This window comes from Schistocerca americana, chromosome 1 (assembly GCF_021461395.2).
Source record: "Schistocerca americana isolate TAMUIC-IGC-003095 chromosome 1, iqSchAmer2.1, whole genome shotgun sequence".
NCBI lineage: Eukaryota > Metazoa > Arthropoda > Insecta > Orthoptera > Acrididae > Schistocerca > Schistocerca americana.
In genome coordinates, this window is record NC_060119.1 from 595,096,506 (window position 1) to 595,121,503 (window position 24,998).

General features: G+C 39.9%; 1 protein-coding gene across 2 annotated transcripts in view; it reads left to right on the forward strand.

Moving 5' to 3' along the window:
• The window catches only part of LOC124606835, a 206,326-nt gene that overhangs the window by 154,328 nt on the left and 27,000 nt on the right, over positions 1 to 24,998 (forward strand). For both annotated transcript variants that reach the window (XM_047138914.1, XM_047138921.1), the window contains exon 9: positions 8,275 to 8,483. In XM_047138914.1, coding sequence (XP_046994870.1) covers positions 8,275 to 8,483 — 209 coding nt within the window. The remainder of the gene's footprint in view (positions 1 to 8,274; positions 8,484 to 24,998) is intronic.

The following is a 24,998-nucleotide window of genomic DNA, read 5'->3' on the forward strand; positions in this document are numbered from 1 at the left end:
GAATTCCTTGAAGTATGAGCATTCCACTAAATATTTTATCTTCGCCCCTTGTAGTATGCTGCCAACTATGAACCCTGGAGTGTTCTGCTATAAGCATCATTCACAAAGCGCATAAAACAACTCATCACATCATATCGTTTGGAGGCACAACTATACCATTACTACCACTGAACAAATATTGATCATGAATTGAACTAAGATGCACAAATGCATTGAAGTAGGTACTACATGCTGCAGTTGTGTCTCATAATCAGATGATTTTGAATCGCAATCACTTTCCCTAGCCTCAACATCATATCTTGAAAACTTTCAGAACTGTCACTGAAATTATCATCACTTTCTAAAAGCAGCTGCTCTACCTCCAAATCTAATAAAGGACTTCTTTTGACATTACAAAAGATCAGACACTAATACAGTGGTAAACAAAATTAAAAGGTGTGCTTTTGTGGTTGCTTCACAGTATGCATACTGCTGAAGTGTGCTCAAGTGGGAAATGTTGTAACTAACCCATAATGTGCTGTGGTGCCTGAGAGAGCTGCCATCTAGTAGACTAAGCTCAACTAGTACCAGATACCTCATCATTCCCATTAGCTACTAGCCACAGAATGCACCGGATAGATATATCCATCCATCTCACTGTAAATTAGCAGTGTGTGGACACATATGTTGGTCACGCCCACTCGAAGGGTTAATAAAACTAAAAATCAGTCCAATGCATACAAAGCCAATAAAACCTTGTCATTCATAAGCCTTAAGACATGTATGACATTCTTTGAATCTAGTTAAAACATGGTCACACTGTTAAACTTGATCTGTTTTACCTTGCTCTTATGGTCTTTTCTTCTGCCCTATCCTTTCCATTAAAAAATCATAGCAGATGTCTTCAAAGATATTTTTTAAAGATGTGAAACAAACACTAACAAAGAGATAAAGGGGCTGGCCAGTACTTACCTCAGCTCAGTACAGCCGATAGATACACAAAAAACAGAACCAAAAATTTACGTTCCTAGCTTTCGGAACAAATGTTCCTTCATCAGGGAGGAGAGAGGGGAAAGAAAGGGAAGAAGGGAAAGTAGATTCAGTTACTCACAACCCAGGTTATGAAGCAACAGGGAAAGGAAAACAGGGAGGGTAGCAAGGATGGAGGCATGGTTGTCAGAGGGAAGCCAAAGATATTCTACTGTAAGTACTGTGCCAGCTTCAAACCAAAGAGGATGCATACAGAAGTAAAGAAGTATATAGTATAAAGATAAACACAACTATGTAGGATGAAAAGATGTGTGAATGGCTAAAGAGGAAAGGGAAAGAGGAGAAGACTGAAGAGCAAATGGGAGTGAGGTGGTTTAATGTATGTTCAGTCCAGGGGGATGGCGGGATGAAAGGATGTGTTGGAGTGCAAGTTCCCATCTCCGCAGTTCAGAGGGACTGGTGTTGGGTGGGAGAAGCCAAATGGCATATACAGTGTAGCAGGTTCCTAGGTCCCTAGAATTACGCTGGAGGGCATGCTCCGCTACTGGGTATTGGACGTCTCCTAGGCGGACAGTTCGTCTGTGTCCGTTCATGCGCTCAGCCAGTTTAGTTGTTGTCATACCGATGTAAAAGGCTGTGCAGTGCAGGCATGTCAGTTGATAAATGACATGTGTAGTTTCACATGTGGCCCTGCCTTGAATTGTGTATGTTTTACCATTAGCGGGGCTGGAGTAGGTGGTTGTGGGGGGATGCATGGGGCAGGTTTTGCAGCGGGGTCGGTTACAGGGGTAGGAACCGCTGGGTAGAGAAGGTAGTCTGGGAATATTGTAGGGTTTAACAACGATGTTACGGAGGTTAGGGGGGCAACGAAAGGCATCTCTGGGTGGTGTGGGGAGAATTTTGTCAAGGGATGATCTCATTTCAGGGGTTGACTTGAGAAAGTCATATCCCTGGCGGAGTAATTTGTTGATGTTTTCGAGGCCAGGATAATATTGGGTGACAAGGGGGATGCTTCTGTGTGGTCTGGGGATAGGAACATTGTTGTTGGACGGGGAGGAATGTATTGCTCGGGAGATCTGTTTGTGGACAAGGTCTTCAGGATAGTTGCGCGAGAGGAAAGCACTGGTTAGGTTATTGGTGTAATTGTTGAGGGATTCGTCACTGGAGCGGATACGTTTGCCACGAATACCTAGGCTGTAGGGAAGGGAGCGTTTGATGTGGAATGGATGGTAGCTATCAAAGTGAAGGTACTGTTGTTTGTTTGTGGGTTTGATATGGACAGTAGTGAAGTGATATTTCCAATTGAGGTTCCGGGTGAATGAGAGGAGATCTTTAACCAGGGCAGTGTGGTTGAATTTAGGCGTGGGGCTAAAGGTTAAGCCTTTTGATAGAACAGATGTCTCTGGAGGAGAGAGGGATCTGGACGAGAGGTTTAGAACTGAATTGGGACTGGCGATATGTGGCATTTGACTGTGGTTATAGTTGAGATTTGGTCTGTGTGGGGTATGTGCTGGGATGGGGAGATTGAGTAGGGTGGCTAGGCTAGGTTTGTTGGCTATGAGGGGGGTTTGTTGAAGGTTCTGTTGTGGTTGGTGTTTGTGAGGGATAGGCAGAGGGACCCCACTTCTTAGGTGTTGCACTAGCACTGTGGATAGTTTTTTCAGGTGGTGTGTGGCATGGAACTCAAGTTTGCAGCTGGCTTCTAGGATGATGTTCCTGAGTGTGTTCTCCAAGGAAGGGTTTGAGAGGTGGAGGACTTTGAAGAGAGATAGGAGCTGTTAGGAGTGGTGGTTACATGAAGTAGTGTAGAGATTCAGGACAAGTTGGGTAAGGGCTAAGGATTGAAGGTTCTGGAAGTCCGCCCACCTGAAGATCTTCCAAAAACCTCGTTCCTTACCACACATACCAACTTCATCCTCACCCATAATTACTTCACTTTTGAAGGCCAGACCTACAAACAAATCAGGGGAACGGCCATGGGAACCAGGATGGCTCCGTCCTATGCCAACCTCTTCATGGGCCGCATGGAGGAGGCTTTCCTGAAGACCCAACAGCTGCTTCCCTGGCCTGGTATAGGTTTATAGATGACATCTTTGTGGTCTGGACTCATGGTGAAGAAACACTCTTTAATTTCCTCCATAACCTCAACTCCTTTTCGAATCTGAATTTCACCTGGTCCTTCTCCAAAACCCAAGCCACCTTCCTGGATGTTGACCTTCATCTTGTTGAAGCTCACATCCACACCTCTGTCCATATCAAACCCACAAACAAACAACAGTACCTTCACTTTGATAGCTGCCATCCATTCCACATCAAACGCCCCCTTCCCTACAGCCTAGGTATTCGTGGCAAACGTATCTGCTCCAGTGACGAATCCCTCAACAATTACACCAATAACCTAACCAGTGCTTTCCTCTCTCACAACTATCCTGAAGACCTTGTCCACAAACAGATCTCCCGAGCAATACATTCCTCCCCGTCCAACAACAATGTTCCTATCCAGACCACACAGAAGCATCCCCCTTGTCACCCAGTATTATCCTGGCCTCGAAAACATCAACAAATTACTCCGCCAGGGATATGACTTTCTCAAGTCAACCCCTGAAATGAGATCATCCCTTGACAAAATTCTCCCCACACCACCCAGAGTTGCCTTTCGTCGCCCCCCTAACCTCCGTAACATCGTTGTTAAACCCTACAATATTCCCAGACTACCTTCTCTACCCAGCGGTTCCTACCCCTGTAACCGACCCCGCTGCAAAACCTGCCCCATGCATCCCCCCACAACCACCTACTCCAGCCCCGCTAATGGTAAAACATACACAATTCAAGGCAGGGCCACATGTGAAACTACACATGTCATTTATCAACTGACATGCCTGCACTGCACAGCCTTTTACATCGGTATGACAACAACTAAACTGGCTGAGCGCATAAACGGACACAGACGAACTGTCCGCCTAGGAGATGTCCAATACCCAGTAGCGGAGCATGCCCTCCAGCATAATTCTAGGGACCTAGGAACCTGCTAGACTGTATGTGCCATTTGGCTTCTCCCACCCAACATCAGTCCCTCTGAACTGCGGAGATGGGAACTTGCACTCCAACACATCCTTTCATCCCGCCATCCCCCTGGACTGAACATACATTAAACCACCTCACTCCCATTTGCTCTTCAGTCTTCTCCTCTTTCCCTTTCCTCTTTAGCCATTCACACATCTTTTCATCCTACATAGTTGTGTTTATCTTTATACTATATACCTCTTTACTTCTGTATGCATCCTCTTTGGTTTGAAGCTGGCACAGTACTTACAGTAGAATATCTTTGGCTTCCCTCTGACAACCATGCCTCCATCCTTGCTACCCTCCCTGTTTTCCTTTCCCTGTTGCTTCATAACCTGGGTTGTGAGTAACTGAATCTACTTTCCCTTCTTCCCTTTCTTTCCCCTCTCTCCTCCCTGATGAAGGAACATTTGTTCCGAAAGCTAGGAACGTAAATTTTTGGTTCTGATTTTTGTGTATCTATCGGCTGTACTGAGCTGAGGTAAGTACTGGCCAGCCCCTCTATCTCTTTGTTAAGATATTTTTATAAGCAACTGAGTGTATGTCCGCATCACTTTTCCAAAAGCTCTCTTTCCAATTCACTTCCGTATATTTCTTCTGTCTCCTTCTGTGACCTTTTATGATTTACTTTACACAACAAATCTTTGGAAAACTTGAATTCATTAGCTGTTCAATATCATTTCCTCCCTGCAACCTCTTAATCACTTCATAAAAATCACTCGTTCCCGTCAATTCAGTAGCATTAATAGCTTTCCCTATTTGACATTGTGTAACAGTTTCCAATGGTGCCCCCATATTTGATATTAACACCTTTGGTGCTACAGTATCATCTACTTTTATCTCGACTGCTGTATCGAGTTTCACTACTAGAAACATTTTTGCAGCTGTTGTATCAAATTTCACTGCTAGAAACATTTCTGCAACATCAACATTTTCTACATGATTAAAAAAAATCAGATACATCTTTATCTGAATCACTACCAGCTCTGCCATAATCAGCATTGCATTTAAAATAAATAGTTTTTACGGGTGAAACTACAGAGTTTTGATCTACGTCAATGTACTTGTTACTCTCTGTTGTAGTCACTCTCACAAATACATTTATTTCGCTGCTGCAAATGTTCACCTTTATCCAGCTCTAATAGGGAACATTCAGCTTCTGTTTTATCATCTACCCTATCTATCGCACTCCCATACCTTGCCGTTAAATCTTGTGTAATTGCTTGAGCTACTTTTTATCTCAGACTTCAGCTTGTTCTTAGTGTCAGTTTCTCCCTTCCACAAAATATTTCCCATGGACTGCATGCTTTTCTTAACATCAGCTGCTTGATCTCTTATACTCTGTTTAATTTCACCTAAATGGTATTTGCTAGAGATTACAGTGTTAAATTTACAGGATCCACTTTCATTTCAATGCTGTTTAGGGTCTCTACACTGCTTTCGTTCTCTGAAGATTTACAGACACTGGGGACTTTATTTACACAATTTCCAGTTGATTTATTAACTTTTATATTCTCACTAATCGCAGTGCAAGTTTTGAAAAAACATCTCTATGCAAGATAGTTCACTTTTCACCATTTATACTTGTCTTTAGGTGTCCTTCTGTTTCCCACAACACACACAAAGCTGGTAGGTTGCTGTTGCAGTTGCAGCTGTTGTGTGGCTGCAGCACTCGCTTGCTGGACTCCCCACTGTCCTGTAGCTGCTGCTGCTGCTGCTGATGATGATGATCAGTAGTGCCATGAGGTTGCATTGGCAGCTTATTGTCGCCAAACCTGCCATTGCTTGTGATGTCTTTGTAGATATATGATATCTTTTAGAAATCATATCATTTGTCTCAAATTTCTCTTTGCGTGCATACTGTTCTGGTTTCACTCATATTACCTTAATCACGACTCAGGGTTTGCCTGTGATTTTTTTCAGACATGTCCACATCAAACCCACATGTTATAAAGTTCTATTACAAATTTTTTAAATAATAACTTAAATATTTGAATTTAAGTGATGATGGATTGAAGTAAAAGTTTCACGTACATTGAACACTTTTGTTAAAACACATTGTCTAGTTCCACATTGTACAAATGTGTTGTCCTCGTGGCAGCCAGCAACAGAATGCCTGCTTCTTGCTTTCAGAGCCTGTTCCCGCAGCACTCGCCTGATGTCACATCCACCATCTACAGAGGGCACGTTCACTACACAAATACGGTGTAGAATATATCTTGGAACGTCTCTGTAACTATCTGTTATCATTAAATGGTGCTGTGACTTGTGTTGTTACAACTTGCCATTGTGCATTTACAGTTTCAGTTGTGTGGTGTTACATGGCGATTCTGCCAAATAACATATTCCGCTTCTAACCACTTAGGCCAACAAAAGATGTTCATGGAAAACGAAAATGTTGTTTAGGTTGATATTAAGTGTGGGACATCCCACTGTGTGCTCTGGTTTGCTGTATGTGCAGACTGATGAAAACTGAGTCGCTTCAGCATATCGACAAGGCACGATGGTGAATGCTTGCCTCCATCTGCTGTGAGACTCTCTTATGGTTTGATGTTGTGGCTTGGCAGTGCCTTGGAAGTCATGGATGAAAGGGCGCTAGCAATAATGTAAATGTAAGAATACATGAAGAATGAATGAGAACTGTCATTCTCGCTTGGTCTCTCTTGAATGTCAAATCAGTATAGCAACACGTGCTATGATCTTTTATGAGCTATCAGTTTATGAGAGAGCTGTATCATCCATAATTTCACTGTAATTTTCTAGCATTTTGACTTTAGGAAGAGCTTTGTCTGCGAACGGCCTCTTGGAACTTTTGACATTATCCTTCAGATCATTTATAAATATTGTAACTGATCTGTTAAACAATGACCAAATTTATTGTTAATTATATTTTTAGTTTATTACAGGTGTTAAGTCCCTTCTTATTTCAAAGTATACACCTCCTCTATTCACTCAGTTGCAATAGTTGTGGTTATATTTTGAGATGTGATCTCAGAAAGCTTTTGTTGGAATATCCTTCAGCACCATTGACGAGTTCTCCTTGACGTCATCAAAATATATTCTTTCATCATTGATTCTAATTTTGGGAACAGGAAAAAGTTACATGAAACAATACCTGGGAAGCAGTGTGGTGGGGAAGTACATTGGTCTGATTTTTGATGCAAAACTCACACATTGACAAAACTGAAAAATGATTCTGTGGCATTGTTGACCGAAAGCACCATCCAGAGAAGTTCGGTTGCCAGGTTGCTAGTCTTATTTCAGGTGACGCCACATTGGGTGACTTCCATGTCGGTGATGATGATGAAAGGATGAGGAGGAAAATAATAATAAGGAAATTGTTGACATTTTGTATTGCATCAGGATTCCGACCCAGTTTAATTGGATAATGGCTATAATGTGTTTTTGGATGGATGGCTCATTCTGTCATATCCATGTTCAACCAGCCATTTTAATGGCATTCACCGTTTTATTGATGTTGTTGACGTATGAAGCAGTACGAATAGAAACACCGCAGATTATATATGAATAGCTGTAATTTTTTGGCCTTTGCCTTTTGTTTTAACAAGGGTAACTACTCATACACCAGTACAATGATCTTGAGAAAGGACGTTGATGTATGTACTGGTTAGCACCCAAATGTTTTAAATTCATCAACCCTTCTATCCCGCCAGCCCATGTGTGTGGTCGTTGCCCTTCTCTACTTCTATTCCCTCCCATTTGTCACCACCCTCCCAAGTGTAGCTTCGTGATGCCACATTTAGCAACCCACTATCCTGTCCCCACCATGTCTGTGCACTCTTCCACAGGCAGCACTAGCATCTTCCCCCACCCCTAACCTGCTATCCCTTCCCCTTCCCAACCCAAGCCTCTCCTTTAGCCCCACTGCCCACCCTGCCATAGACTGCTGCTCACCTTGGACGCAGTCACAGTCAGACCTTAGCACACCGAGACAACCGTGTATGTGTGTGTGTTTAATAAGTAGCAGTGGATCCTTTTCATAATGTTGTTATCTCAGTCTGGATTTTCTGTTGTTTGATACTCAAAAATCATTTTTTTCCTGGCCTCATTATTGTAACATAATGCATGAAGACCAGACAGATATATTAAGTGAAATCATCAAATCCATTTGTTTAATGGACTGTGTTTCCAAGTTGTCACAGGCATGTTTGTAAAAATGTAAGCTGATGTGATGTTGAGAAATCTCTTTCTATGATAACCGTACTTCATTCTTGATTTTAGGGAGACATTTGGGCAGAGAGTTCTATGCTTGGTTTCCTGTGGCATTACTATGCATGCATGGATGGTGCAATATATGACATAACAGAGTGGGCTGCCTGTCAAGCTGATAATTTGCGTCATTTACGTGCCAATACACATACGGTCCAATACCGTATAGTGCTGGGCCGCCATCAGCCTCCACCTCGACATCGTGGGCCAGAACCACACAGGTAAACTACTTTTATTTTCAGGCTCCTGCCTCGTAGATTATTAGTGCAATATCAACATTGTAAACTCTCTACAGATGAGACTTGATTGCATTTGCTGTACCACTTGCTTTCAAACTCTCCTTTCTGTGTCCCTTCCACTTCGCGGCAGAGCCATCTATCGAACTTGTTGCTGTATCTGACAAACCTTTCTTTGATTAAAAACAAGAATCCAGAGATTAATGAGAGAGACTATATGTAAGAAAGCATTTTAGGATGGATGCTAGGGTAACTAACTAGGATGATCTGTTGTGCAGATCATTATTTGGAACACATTTAATGTTCCAAAAGTAAAGAAAAAGTAATACTGTAATACTGTAACTTGAGGAAACTATAAAATTACAAGACGGAAAGGCTGGCCAGCACTAACTTTTTGGAGTCGAAATTTTTAGTATTAACTATACACAAACCTAACTGTACAAGAAACAGTCTAGCTTGTGGAAATGTTAGTTCCTTCCACAGGAGGAAGGAGGGATACATTAGGGAAACTTCAAGAGGAGGAGCAGATCCCTAAAACCTGAGAATGAGAGGGACTACCTTGTCTCTCTAACACCTCTTCCTTCATCCTTGTATCTCTGAACACCTCCTCCTTTATCCTTGTCTTCAGAACAGAGGGAACCCTTTTAATGACCTGCTCCTCCTTTTTCAAATTCTCCAATTTGCTCTTCTTTCTTCCCTGAGAAGGGAAGTAATAATTCCAAAAGTTATGTAGTTTTTCTTGTATGTTTGAATGGTGTGTGTGTGGGAGGGGGGAAGGGGGAGGGGCGGCAGTGGTAGCTTGCACCAGCAGTACTAAAATAGAAAGTCTGCTATTGTTGCATCTCCCATAATAGCAATTTTATGTAAGAATCTTCAGTTTTGATCTACATTCTCTTTCATAGTCTTCCCTTGTTCCCCTTTTCCACAGTGACTGAAACAATTAGGGCATCAGTTAATATTTGTGACACTTCCAGGGAGAAAGGTTAATGTGTTGTGTCTACATCTACATCTACATCTACATTGATACTCCGCAAGCCACCCAACGGTGTGTGGCGGAGGGCACTTTACGTGCCACTGTCTTTACCTCCCTTTCCTGTTCCAGTCACGTATGGTTCGCGGGAAGAACGACTGTCTGAAAGCCTCCGTGCGTGCTCTAATCTCTCTAATTTTACATTCGTGGTCTCCTCGGGAGGTATAAGTAGGGGGAAGCAATATATTCGATACCTCATCCAGAAACGCACCCTCTCGAAACCTGGCGAGCAAGCTACACCGCGATGCAGAGCGCCTCTCTTGCAGAGTCTGCCACTTGAGTTTATTAAACGTCTCCGTAACGCCATCACGGTTACCAAATAACCCTGTGACGAAATGCGCCGCTCTTCTTTGGATCTTCTCTATCTCCTCCGTCAGACCGATCTGGTACGGATCCCACACTGATGAGCAATACTCAAGTATAGGTCGAACGAGTGTTTTGTAAGCCACCTCCTTTGTTGATGGACTACATTTTCTAAGCACTCTCCCAATGAATCTCAACCTGGTACCCGCCTTACCAACAATTAATTTTATATGATCATTCCACTTCAAATCGTTCCGCACGCATACTCCCAGATATTTTACAGAAGTAACTGCTACCAGTGTTTGTTCCGCTATCATATAATCATACAGTAAAGGATCCTTCTTTCTATGTATTCGCAATACATTACATTTGTCCTGGAAAACTTGATGTACAACCACATGAGATTGCCACATGCAGTTAATGATGCCCATTCCACTCTTCTATATACATGACTTTTAACTGAGACCTTGTGTGAGCCTCTGATTGTTTTGACATTTGTATTTATGTTGTATTCTTTCGCTGTGTGATCTCATTTTTCAATAATTTCTATCTTTTCCCTCCATTTGCACAATTTGTTTCTCCATTGTAGCTTTTCATACATCTTTTTTAATTACACCTTTTTCTCATTAGGTTTAGTTATCATCCTTGCTGTAAAAATTTCAAACAATTAATTATCAGCAGTTGTCAGGAGTTTGTTTTTTCTAGTCACCTGTTGTCAGTTTTGAATTATTTCATGTACTTTCTATTGTTTCTTCCATTCTAGACCTATGAAACCATTGTCCTTTGCTTAAAATATTAGGTCCTGCAAAGTTGTGCTGAAAAGCCTTACCATTTTTTACCATATCTTAAGCTATAGTAAGTCTTAGAAAGTTTAAAGTATGGATGTGACATTTACATTAATCATAAAGTCATACTTTCTAGTTGAAAGTGGTGTGCTATGCTCTACTCTTATATCATTGTTTTTGAAAATAATTAAAAAAAAAAAAAAGAACTGGCCCATGGTGCATGCACAGAATTTTTAGAATCAAAGATGGATCTTTTACACAAAAATATTTAACAATGAAATGTAGTGTTTATTTTATGCACAGAAATCATATTTAGGGGCCTTTCATGTATAATTTTCTGTCATATGTGGTATATTTTGAAGCATTGTTGTTTACTCATTGTGACTTAATGCTCATTACACTGGTAGCTTGTGTCCCTTTGACTCATTTTCCAATCATTTCATTTCCCGTCCTCTCTCAAAGTGCCTTGCACATTGTTTTCATTTTATATGAACTTCCTGCTTTAGTTTTTTTCTTTTTTCCTCTTCCCCCCCCCCCCACCCCCCCCCCCCTCCCTCCCCCCTCACCATCCCCCCCACCCCCACTCCCGCCCTCAAGAAAATGGTTTCAAGTTGATAGTCTGGTCAGTTTTCCATTGATAAATTGGCAGTGAATCTGTTCTAATATTTTACTTTTTCCATCAAGGATTGTAGTCATGTTGCGAGGTGGAAGCATACTCTTGATGGCTTTTACATTCTATCAGTTGGGAAGAATATCCTTTTTGGTGATTATTGCCATTTAGGTATTCCACAGATTGTTGGAAAAGTGACATTTCTTTAGATTGCTTCTCTGGTTCACATTCTACAATATAGTTACTATTGTGTAAATGTTCCCCATATCTTCATATGTATTAGCCCCTTGACAGTTTCGTAACCAGGATAATTGCAACACGCAGGAAAATTGATTATCAGCCATTTTCGACAGCATTGAAAGGTGATGGGGGCATGGAAGATTCCAAGTGGAAATTGTAAATATGCATCAGTCAGATTGTCTTTGGTGTAGCACTCGCCTACTTGTAATTTGGAGAATAAATCTTCTGTGTAAGGCATCAGAAATGTGTGTGCTACAACTTGAGAATTTAGTGCTTTTAAGCCCCCCCCAGTCTGGGTGCCATTTGCATTCCAGCCAACTACTAACATCAGACATGCCCAGCAGGTAGATGAGGTGGGCATAATGTGTTTCATTTTTGTAGGCTGTAGGCTTAACTCCATCGTGGAGGATTTGGTGTAGGTTGGACTTGGGCAAAACAAGTACATACAGGTTGCTTGATGTGTGTCTGAGCTGCACAGCCTGACCCAAAAGTAAAAAAGGCCTGTGAACTTGGAACAGAAACTCAGTGGATACTCAGTGGATTTTCACTTTACTTAAGAATCCAAACTGATTGAAAGTGTCTAAGCAAAAAAATTATGTCAGTATTTAATGAAATAGTAATCAAAAAGTAAATTTTTCTGGCTACACACTTACATGATGCTGTAATGGAGGAGATCCAGGAACTATATATGCATCTCAGTTGTTAAGTGACACAGAAGCTTCTTTATCCGTTTTGTTTTACCTGAGATTTGTAAGCCTATTAACAATTTTTGTGGATTGCCTGTTTCCATATTTACTAAGTTTGAATTTTATTCACGGATTGCTTTTTGGCCTTACATGGAGCACAGTAATTGGAAGCACTACTAATATGACCACATATCATCTTCATCACCAATTTAACTGAAAACTTTAGAGAAAACATTAGTTCGCTTATACGTAAGTTCCCCAATCATTATTAGTGGAGACTATAATCATCCAAAAGTTAATTGGGAAAATTACAGCTTTGTTAGTGGCGATAAGACATCCTGTGAAACTTTACCAAATGCCTTCCCTGAAAACTACCTAGAACACATAGTTAGGAACCTCACTCATGATAGAAATATATTGGATCTAATGGCAACAAATAGACTTGTCCTCTTTGCGGATGTCTATATTGAAACTCGTATCAGTGACCATGACACAGTTGTTGCAGCAATGATTACCCAAGTACAAAGGACAACTAAAACAAGCAGAAAGATACATATGTTCAGTAAACTATATAAAAAATCAGTAGTGTCATATCTCATTTAGGGACTTGAAACATTCATCAGAGGGCAGGAGCATGTAGAGGAACTCTGGCTCAAGTTTAAAAGAATAGGTGACCACACAGTGGATAGATATGTATCCAGTAGAACAGTTCATAATGGTAGGGAACTTCCATGGTATGCAGTCACTGTAAAGAAATGGAGATTACTGGCCGGCCGTAGTGGACGAGTGGTTCTAGACGCTACAGTCTGGAACGGCGCGACCGCTACGGTCGCAGGTTCGAAGCCTGCCTCGGGCATGGATGTGTGTGATGTCCTTAGGTTAGTTAGGTTTAAGTAGTTCTAAGTTCTAGGGGACTGATGACCTCAGGAGTTAAGTCCCATAGTGCTCAGATCCATTTTGGAGATTACTGCATAATGTGTGTAAAACAAGATGTAGAGCTATAGATAGAGAGATGATGAATGAAACATGTTTGGCTGTCAAGAGAGCATTGTTTGAAGCGTTCAGTGACTACTGTACCAGAATATTATCAAATGATGTTTCACAGAACCCAGAGAATTTCTGGTCATATGTAAAGGCTATTAGTCTCCCTACTGAATAAGACAGGAACTGAAATTGAGGGTAGCAAAGCAAATGCAAAAATGCTTAACTCTGTTTTCAAATGTTCCTTTACAAAGGAAAACCCAAGTGAAATGCTCCAATTTAATCCTCATACCACTGAAAAGATGAATGAAACAAGTATTAATGTCAGCGGTGTTGAAGAAACAGCTGAAATCATTAAAACTGAACAATTCCACGGCCCAATGGAATCCCTGTCAGAGTCTATACTGAATTTGCAGCTGTGTTGGCCCCTCTTCTAACTATATCATAGATTCATCAAAGCCAATCCTGTGCCCAGTTTATGGAAAAAGCAATATTCATACCCGTGTACAAGAAGGGTAGTAGAAATGATCCACAAAACTACCAAACAGTATCCTTGATATCGATTTTTTGTTGAGTCTTAGAACATGTTCTGAGTTCAGACATAATCTTGAACAGAATGACCTCCTCAATACCAGCCAGCATGGATTTTGAAAACATAGATCATGTGAAACCCAACTTGCACTTTTCTCACATGACATACTGACAGCTTTGGATCAAGGCAACCAGGTAGATGCAGTATTTCTTGATTTCCGAAAAGCATTTGACTCAGTAGTGGATCTACACATATTATCAAAAGTACAGTCATATGGGGTATCAAGTGAAATTTGTGAATAGCTTGAAGAGTTTTTGATAGGGAGAACACAGCATGTTATCTTGGATGGAGGGTGATCATCAGATGTAGAATTAACTTTGAATGTGCCCCAGGGAAATGTGATGGGACCCTTGCTGTTTGTATTGTACATTAATGACATTGCAGACAATATTAATAGTAAAATCAGGCTTTTTGCAGATCATGCGGTTCTGTATAAATAAGTACTATCTGAAAGAAGCTGCGTAACTATCCAGTCATATCTTGATAAGATTTCAACATAGTGCAGAGATTGGCAACTTGCTCTATATGCTCAGAAATGTACAATTTTGCACTTCACAAAACAAAAAAGTGTAGTATCCCCTGACTATAATACCAATGAGTCACTGTTGGAATTGGCCAACTGATACAAATACCTGGTTGTAATAGTTTGTAGGTATATGAAATGGAATGCTCTCATAGGACCAGTCTAGGGTAAAGCAGTGGTAGACTTCGGTTTACTGGTAGAATACTGCGGAAGTGCAATCAACCTACAAAAGAAATTGCTTACAAATCACTCGTGCAACCGGTTCTAGAATATTGCTTAAGTGTGAGGTAAATAGGACTAACAGAGGATATTGAACGTATACAAAGAAGGGTAGCACGAATGGTCACAGGTTTGTTTAATCCATGGGAGAGTGTCTCAGAAATACTGAAGGAACTGAACTGGAAGCGTCTTGAAGATAGAAGTAAACTACCCCAGAAAGTCTGTTAACAAAGTTTCAATAAACTACTTTAAGCAATTACTCTAGGAATATTCTACAAGTCCCTAAATATTGCTCACATAGGGATCGTGAGGATAAGATTAGAATAATTACTGCACACACATGCAGAGGCATTCAAAGAATCATCATGTATGTTTTAATAATATAGGTAACCGGTTTCGGTTCTTTCTACAAAACCATCATCAGACCTGTGGATAAATTTTAAGAAATACTAGATACCAATCTTTAAACAAAATGAAAGTGTCTAATGGTGTCAAAATTTAACGAGATAAAATAAAATTAATTATACCCATGGCTCCCTTAGGATGGTAGGCGGAGCTCTCCTCGCTGCTACGCAGTCAACTGATGGTTATGAGTGCTGAGCACGAGCTTAAATATGCAGAGGCTCCGCCTACTTCCTGTCACACTACTTCACAACTGCCAATCAGCGTTCATAATATGACGCCATCGTCAAGGTATAAAAGTAGGAAATACACTAATAACATAAAATTGATTCATTTAAATGTCTGATTATCAGATAGTTAGTATGTCTACAGCTTATTTAAATTTTGGATAAAAACAGTGAACTACGAAGTGTAATAGTTGTGCCCTCTATGGGCAACCTTAATACTATTACAGTGCCAGTTACATCAAAGATGTGAAAGTCCTTGGCGTTGTGGTATATATCGATTATACCGAGTCGCCTACATCACAATTGCATCTTTGTTTGATGCTGCAGAATCGTCTTATTTTAACTGTAGTTTTTATAGCAATATTCTTTATAGCAGTAGGGTAGCAGCCACGAGTACGTTCCACATTATGTATATCGGAATAACTGATGAGACTGCTGATTAAATTTTTTTAAAATCATCGATCTAATAGTTTTTATAATAATCAATGTCAATTAGTAATTTTTTTTATGTTGTGCAGCATATTTTACATACATTGCTTTTGCCATGGGTATAACTAGTCTTATATTTTTTAAAAACAAAAGAGTAGATGCTTTTATTATAAAATTTCGTCGAAAAGGTCGTAATAATATTTTTCGCGAAAATCTAGTTGTTCATTGAGCAGCATTGATGATTTGGTTTTCAAATGAGCATATATCTCGATTTCTTCTAGGATATTCATAAGTAAGCCTTTATTTGCGTAATGAAGAACTTGTAAATTCTGTTCTATTGTCCCCTCAGCATGATTATTGAATGCTATATGATGGCCAAATACAGACTTTGTTCGTGAGGTACCCAACGTATGTTCTTTGTACCTTACTGCAAAATTTCGACCTGTTTGGCCGATATATATTTTCTCACAGTCTCTACATTGTATCTTGTACACTCCTGATCTGGTAGATTTTCCATTATCTTTACTTACGGTATGTCTTAATTTTTGTTGTAAAGTATTGTCAGTTGTAAATGCTATTGTTATTCCAGAATTTTTGAATAAATTAGTAATTCTATCTGATATGTTTCCCATATATGTCATCTTCATATATTTTGGATTACCTATTAGTGGAGTACTTTGTGATTGTTGTACTTTATTAAAAATGAAGTAGTGTGACAGGAAGTAGGCGGAGCCTCTGCATATTTAAGCTCATGCTCAGCACTCATAACCATCAGTTGACTGCGTAGCAGCGAGGAGAGCTCCGCCTACCATCCTAAGGGAGCCATGGGTATAATTAATTTTATTTTATCTTGTTGAATTTTGACATCATTAGACACTTTCATTTTATTTAAAGATTGGTATCTAGTATTGCTTAAAATTTATCCACAGGTTTGATGATGGTTTTGTAGAAAGAACCAAAATCGGTTACCTATATTATTAAAACATACATGATGTGATCAAGACTGAACTTTAGTCAAAATATAACAATTAATTGATCACTGCTTTCCAAAAATGTTTACCAAAATTCAAAGAATCATTCTTCCCGTGCTTCATAAGTGAATGGAACAGGAAGAAACACTAATAACTGATTCAATGGGACATACCCTCTGCCATGCACCTCTTGGTGGTTTGCAGAGTGTAGATGTAGATGTAGATGCCTCATAATAGAAGCATATTACACGCTACTTAAGACAATGATGACATGAGTGCCACACAAAACACTCAGGACAAGAAGATAACATTCGCTCGATGAGTATTTGAGGCTAAACAATGATTAGTGTCACCTGAGGAAGAAGACTCGAAATCCAAACAGTGCTGTGAGTATGTTGTTTGATAATTTTCCCCACAATTGGATACCTCTGTGTACTCAATTTTTTGCTATTTCTTTCCTTAGCTGTCTGTTTGTTTGACCCTTATACTTGTGCACAATTCAGAAACTTCAGAGTGTGTTTGCCATCACTTTTCAGTCTCAGTGAGAATTCTTAACTTTGCAGAAACCTGAGGACTTTGTCCAAAGATGGATTCGTAAACATTAACATCTGAGTATGCACTTCTTTACCAGATGCTTAGCAAAGAAACCAGTCTCTGATTAGAGAAGCAATGTCCAGTTGTTTACATAGTTAATTTTCACACACAAAATTACATTGATGACTCAATCCTTATAAGTTTTGATACCCAGCCACAGTCAATTCAGACTGTAATATCTGATGGTGGTGGAATCCTAATTTGGAAAACATTCTGCAACTATAATATTCTGAAAGCCCTTCTCTGACGCTGGAGGACAATTTATCTATCAGGATTGTGAAGGAGGTTAATTTTCTAAGATGGCATACTGTTTCCTGAGATTACCAAGAGGACCAAAATATTTTTGAAGATCAGAAGTGGCAGATTGGTGATACATATGATGCACTACATGTCCTAGTCACCAGTACCATTCTAAAATGATAGTTGTGGTGAAACTGTAAGTGTCACTGTGAATATAGCTGCTCATTGTTGTTGCAGCAAGGCCATTTTTAGACGCTTCATGGCTGTCTGCTAGTGGTGGTATTGCTTTTGTGATTTCAGTCACTCCTCTTAGGATTTCAGAAGTTCTTGTATTGTTGCATTCATCTCATAACACTGTGGATTCCATATAGCCTCATTGCAACCATTGAGATGTAGTACATTCATTCGCCCTCCATGGACCTTGCCATGGTGGGGTATCTTGAGTGCCTCAACAATGCAGATAGTCAACCATAAGTGCAACCACAATGGAAAGGTATCTGTGGAGAGGCCAGACAAACATACGGTTCCTGAAGAGAGGTGACAGCCTTTTCAGTTGATGCAGGGGCAACAGTATAGGTGGTGACTGATCTTCCCTTGTTGCTATAGCCAACATGGGCTTGCTGTACAGGTAATGTGAACGACTAAAAGCTATGGGAAACTACAGCCTTGATTTTACCCGAGAGCGTACAGCTCTTCTGTCCCGTTAAATGATGATGGCAACCTCTTGGGTAAAATATTACAGAGGTAAGGAAGTCTCACGACTGGATCTGTGAGCAGGGGCTGCTCAGGACGAAATTGTCAGCAGGAAAACAAAACTGTCATTCTGTGACTCAGAAGGTGGAATGTTAGGTCCTGTAATTAGGTACAGAAGGTAGAGAATGTGAAAAAGAAAATGAATCGGTTGAGATTAGATGTAATGGGAATTAGTGAAGTGCAGTGGCAGGAAGAATAGGATTTCTGGTTGAGAAAGTATAGGTTATAAATACAAAACCAGATAGGGATAGTTCAGCAGTAAGTTAATAATGAAGAAGAACATATGACTCTGTATATGTTACTATGAACAGCGTAGTGACTGCGTTATCATAACAGGATAAACACAAATCAAGCACCCACCACAGTAGTACAAATTTTCATGCCAACTAGCTCTGCAGATTATGAACAATTGAAAGAATATATGATGATTGAGATGAAAGAAATGGTTCATATAATTAAGGAAGAGAAGGAAAATTAATAGGATACTTTAGACTGGGAGAAAGGGACAAAAGAGGAAGCTGTCTGGCAGAATTTTCCACAGAGCATAGTTTAGTCATGGCTAACACCTGGTTTAAGAATCATGAAAGAAGGATGTGTACATGGAGAAGACCCAAGAACACTGGAAGGTTTCATCTTGATTATATAATGGTTAAACAGATAGTAAACTGAGAAACTTCTCCAGGGGCAGATGTGGACTATGACTATAATTTGTTGGTTATGAATTGTTGTTGTAACTTAAAACTTAAGAAATAGCCAAAAGGAAATAAATTAAAGAAATGGGACCTGGATAACTTAAAAGAACCAGATATTTTTGAGAGTTTCAGAGGGAACATTAGGCAACTTACAGCTGAAACAGGGGAAGGGCTTACAGTAGAAGACAAATGGGTAGCTTTGAGGGATGAAAAGTTAAGATAGCAGATAGATAAAAATGCAAGGTCCAGTAGAAATCCTTGGATAGCACAAGAGAGTTTGAATTTCATTGACAAAAGGAGAAAACATAAACATACAGCAAGTAAAGCAGCTGAAATGGAATAAAGATGTCTAAGAAATAATGTTAGCGGAAAGTGCAAAATGGCTTAGCAGAAATGGCCAGAGGACAAATGCAAGGTGGTTGAAGCATGTGTAACAAGGGTAGGTAGATAGATAGATACCACCTGCAGGGAGATTAAACAGAAGAGAAGCAGCTGTATGAATGCTAAGAGTTCAACAGCAAGCCAATACTAAGCAAGGAGTTGATAGCTGAAAGGTGTCCAAATCCAAAAGCGGGGTCATCGATGAAAGATAGCACTTAGCATTAAAGCACATTTATTACTGACACCAATCTAAAGCCAGAGCAGGACTGATCTCCTGGACAGAGAGTGCAGCTCTTCATACAAACATCAAATATTCCAGAATGTACAAACATAGGAAATTTCAAGAATGATCCAGAAATGATTGGTACTAAATAACAAATAACTTCTGGTTGTCATGTACGAATGGTGGCCCGCAGCACTCCAGGCAGCGATACTTAACACTACACCCACTACAGTAAGCTGCATGCACAATAGCTCACGGCAATATACGTGGGCCCTGCAAGGGAAATGAACTTGAAGAGAATATCATAGGAAGGGAAAAGGCAGTAGACGAAGAAGAGATGGAAGATATGATAACTGTGAGAAGGATTTGATAGAGTACTGAAAGATTCCCTCAGAATTATCGAGATCCTTGGGAGAGCGAGCTACGACAGAACCGTTTTACGAGGTGTGCAAGATATGTGAGACAGGCAAAATACCCTTAGACTTCAAGAATATGTAGTAATACCAATTCTGTAGACAGCGCATGTGAATATTACCAAACTATCAGTTTAATAAGTCATGGTTGGAAAATGCTGGTACAAATTATTTGCAGAAGAATGAAAAAAGTGGTAGACACTGACCTTAGAGAGAGTCTACTTATGTTTGTAGAATGTGTAGACTTAGAGAAAGGTTTTGACAGTACTGACTTAAATACATTCCCTGAAATTCTGAAGAAAGCAGGGATAAAATACAAGAAGCAGAAGTTGGTATAAGTCTAGTACAGAAACCACTGCAGTTATAAGAGTAAAAAGCACATGAAAGCGAAGTAGTAATAGAGCAGAGAGTGAGAAAGGGTTATAGCCCATCCTCGAGCTTATTCAATCTGTGCATTAAATGAGCAGTAAAGGAAATCAAAGTAAAAAGTGGAGACAGAATTAAAGTTCAAGGAGAAGAAATAAAAACTCCAAGGTATAATGGCAGTGATTGTAATTTTCAGAATCAGCAAAGGACTTGGAAGAGCAGTTGAATGGAATGGGTAGCTTATTAAAAAGAGGTTTTAAGATGATCATCAACAGAAGTGAAACAAGGGTGATGGAATGTAGCCGAATTAAATCGGGGACAGTGAGGGAATTAGATTAGGATATAAGATGTCTTTTGCTTTTTGGGTGGGCAGCAAAAGAACTGCTGATATTAGAGGGGATATGAAATGTGGACTGGCTATAGCAAGGAAAGCAATATGAAAAAGAAGAATTTACTAGCACTGATTATAAATTTAAGTATTAGGAAGACTTTTTCTGAATTTTCCATCTAGTGTGTAGCATGGATGATAAGCAGTTTAGACAAGAAAAGAATAATAGGTTTTGAAACTTGGTGCTAAAGGAGAATGCTGAAGATTAGATGGGTAGCTCGTATGACTGTTGAAGAGGTACTGAATCAGATTGGAGAGAAAAGAAATTTATGCATAACTTGACTAAAAGAAGAGATCAATTGGTAGAACACGTGATGAGGCATCAAGGAATTGTCATTTTGGTATTGGAGGAAGGTGTGGGAGTAGAAATTGTGGAGGAGTGCTGAGGTATGAATTGACATCAAAAGTCTTCCATTGATCTGGAAATGCATTGTTTTTTGTTCAATTTCTGTGCTAAATACCATGTCAGTTTTATTTTTAGCATTGTCGACAGTGGGTCCATGGCTAACATGGCTACAAATGCCCACAAAGAATTGAAAACAATATTCTGCAAGTTTTGTAATCATCGAATTTAGGTGAAGATTAAGTGGGAATAGAAAACTTAATATTGAGGAACACCTCAAATTAGAGAAGCACTGTGTTCACTGTTGGGAAAATGCTACAGCTTCAGAACAAAAACAATCGTTTGTTGAAAGTTTGGATGGACTCAGAAAAAGAAAACGAACATAGGCCATTTCAGAAAAAGAAACTGTTGAAGTTTCTGCAAAACTGTGCATTCCAGTGAAAAAGATTGTATATCACCACTTTTTTTTTCTTTTTATGGTCAGTTCTAAAGCACTCAGGCTCCATCTACAAGCACTTAGTGTGATCTTTTAATTGGTCTGTCTGATCATTTAAAAAAATAGATGCAATTTTGCCAAAAATATATGCAGATTTTTAGTAAAAGGAGATGCTACATTTTCAGATCCATAGTTGTAGCTGATGCAGTCAGAATATAACTTGATAATATCGAGCAAGCAAACACAGGAGTCTGCCTGTTGTTCACTATACAGGCCTATTTACACTTACACTGCTCTGGAGACCACTGGTTCTCGCCACATGACCCTATATGCCACTAGTTCCAACCACGTTACCCTACGTGGCGGCAGGGAGAATGTTCTTTGCCACAAGTACTACCCTAGGTGTAAGCTAGCAAAACAGTGTGTTGCTGGTGGTGTGATAATGAGAATCCTTGTCGCCATTGCTGACAGATGCAGCAGATAAAATGTATATGCTAAATGCTTCCTTTACATATGCCGCTTGAAAATGGCTAATAATAGCAATTAATAGTAAAATGAATGCAATAAAGGATGATGTTTGTACTTCAAACTTTTCTTTTCTCTCTGAATACATAGACTGCACATATTCTCTCTCAACCTGAGATGGATTGAATTGAGTGATAACTAAATCCCAGTCACTTAGATCATGTTATAATGCATCATCAGATACTCATTGCAGTATTTATTAAGCATATCAACTATTTCATTTTATCGAATAGTTAGCAACGATCTCTGTATTATATGAGAAAAATTTGCTGTACTTCATCTGTGATTATTTTACAGAAAGTGGGGATCAGTTTTTATGATACCGTGTCAATTTTGTGATGTGATGTGATGTGTGAATAGTTGGTAAGCTGTTTTCACGAAATATCTGTGTTGCACAAGATGTTATACTGGTGGTGTTTTGTGCAATGATTTTGGATGGAACGTGTAATTGAGATGTGTCAATTTACTGTGGAACTCCAGCTTCACACAACAGTAAATCAATGTTGACAGGTCTGCAAATTGCCATAATTTTTCTTGTAGGGACAGAAAATTACTTTTGGTGTTTTCAAATGTGATTGTAGTGTGTGTTTTTTTTTTTTTTTTTTTTTTTTTTTTTTTTTTTTTTTTTTTTTTTTTTTCGTGCATTCCCATGTATTTCAGGAGTTAAACTATACTGACTTGAACAATATTTGTGGTAATGGAAAGTCTTGGTGGAGTATAAACAATTTTAGCAGTAAAGGTGACATTAATCAAATAGTTGAGGTGGCGCCTTATAGATAGTCACGTAAAGGAGATGAGAATGTTGCTATCTTTTGGACAAATTGGTCTCTATAGCCGCAGCCAACTAAATTATGCTGGCCCTGTGGCACAACTGGGGTGAGGGGTTGTGTCGAATGGAATGTGGGGGAAGGAATTGGATGGGGGTGGGGGATAAAAACAGAGGAAGAGGGAGGATGCAGAGAGGCAAGTGTGAGTGCAGGATGGGTCAAGGAGCAGAGATGGAGGTAGTTGTGGGCAGGGATTAGCAGAGATTGAGGCCAGGAGGATTACAAGATCAAAGGATGTGTTACGAGGAAAATTACTGTCTACATAATTCAAATAAGCTTGTGCTGGGAGAAGGATCTAGATAGCTTTCCATTGCATTCTTAATGTTACAACCCTTTCTTATAACCCTTTGAACGGAACATCGGTCTGAGATACCGCCATAGTTGACATTAACAATGCTAACGGCGCTGCATTGTTCGTGAGGGTGGGGAGAAGCCCAGTAATCTTCAGTCGGGTCCCGAACCGCAGCTGGCCAACAACGTATTGTCGGCGCATGCATTGTTTTCAAGTAAGTAGAATTTTTGTTACGTATTGTCGGTCTGTGAGACCGTGTTCCGAAAAAATGCATTCCCCTCCCGGTCTGACAGACCGGGTGTTCCTAAAAGTGTCAAATTTTTGCCGGTCTCCCAGACCGGTGTTCCTAAAAGTATCACGCATTTGTCGGTCTGTATGACCGATGTTCCACTCTTTGAACTCTTCTGTTTTCTGTGTAGCAACATTTCATCTATTTGATTGAAATTTTTGCCACCACACGATGCTTAATACTTTTGTGTTCATAGAAGAACGAGAAAAAAGTGTAACAACTCGTATTTAACGTTTTAATTTTTCCTCTTTCCGTTTTTCACACACATTCTCCAATTTACCGCGCAAACTTATTACAGCGATAGAATTATCCCCATTAAATTTCGTTAAAACTCATTTTTCCCTTTTTCCTTGCAGGTTTACAATGGAAGGTCCGAAATATGTTTCAAATCGGTCGAAAAGAATTGTAGCCCTTGCACGCTCTCAAAATTACCTTGAAGAATCAGACTCGGAAGTGGATTCAGATGAATCATGCATTCCAGATGAGGACCTTACTATCCAAGATCCTCGCAATGAAACAGATAATGACGATGACTCTCCCAATGATGATGATCGCGATGATGAAACTATTCGAGAAATATTTGAAGTCGAAAATACCGCAGTTCGCGAAGAAACTGGAGAGCAACCACAGTCTGACATAACTTCTGGTGGAAGCAGACTAATCACTCCACAGAAGCCTGCTGATGTTGCTAGCTCATCTACGCGTTCTGATGACACTCTAGATGAGAGTCGTCTTCCAGTTTCTTACTACGGAAGAAACAAGTGTTTCACATGGTCATCAACTCCTGTTCGCTCTAAGACGCGAACAGCAGCATCCAATATAATAAAGGTACGGCTATCAAAGATACAAGGGCCTGCTCTTACCGTGGGGAAAAACCCACTCCCAGGTGAAGTGTGGCGCCTTTTGTTTACTGACGACATGATTGAGACGATTGTAAAGCATACTAATGAAAAGTTGGCCAAAATTCGTTCTGTTATTGAACTAAAAGAAAGTGTAGCTTACAGAGACACTACTGTGCAGGAAGTGAACGCTGTGATTGGAGTCACAGTTCTTTGCAGCATATTCAAATCTGCGAGGGAGCCTATGACCTCGCTGTTTTCCACTTCGGTCTTGGGGAGGCCAATTTTTCGATCAATAATAACAGAAAAGCGATTAGGAATATTGCTTAGGGCATTTAGATTCGATGACTCGAGCACGAGGGAACAGAGGGAAAAATATGACCCAGCTGCTGCCATTACAGACATATTTAATAAGTTTATTTGGAACTGCCAACAAATTTATAGCCCTGGAGCGCATTTGACAGTTGATGAAACTTTGGTGCCTTTCAGAGGGAGGGTTAAATTTCGTATATATATGCCGAATAAACCAGCTAAATATGGCATTAAGGTCATGGGTCTGGCAGATGCACACAATGCATATATTTACAATGCCTACATCTACTCCGGCAAAGGCTGTGATGGAGCCACACTTTCTACAGCAGAAAAGAAAAAGAGCATTCCCACGCAGTCTGTAATCCGCCTATCTAAAGGGCTGTATGGCACAAACAGAAATATTAGTTGCGACAATTGGTTTTGTTCTGTGGAACTTGCCCAGGAGCTACTAGCTCACAATTTGACATTAGTTGGGACACTAAAAAGAAACAGACCCCAGATACCAGCAGAATTTCAAGCAAGAAGCGATCGTGAAATTGGGTCCAGCCTTTATGGCTTTACGAAAGAAATGACTCTGCTTTCTTATGTC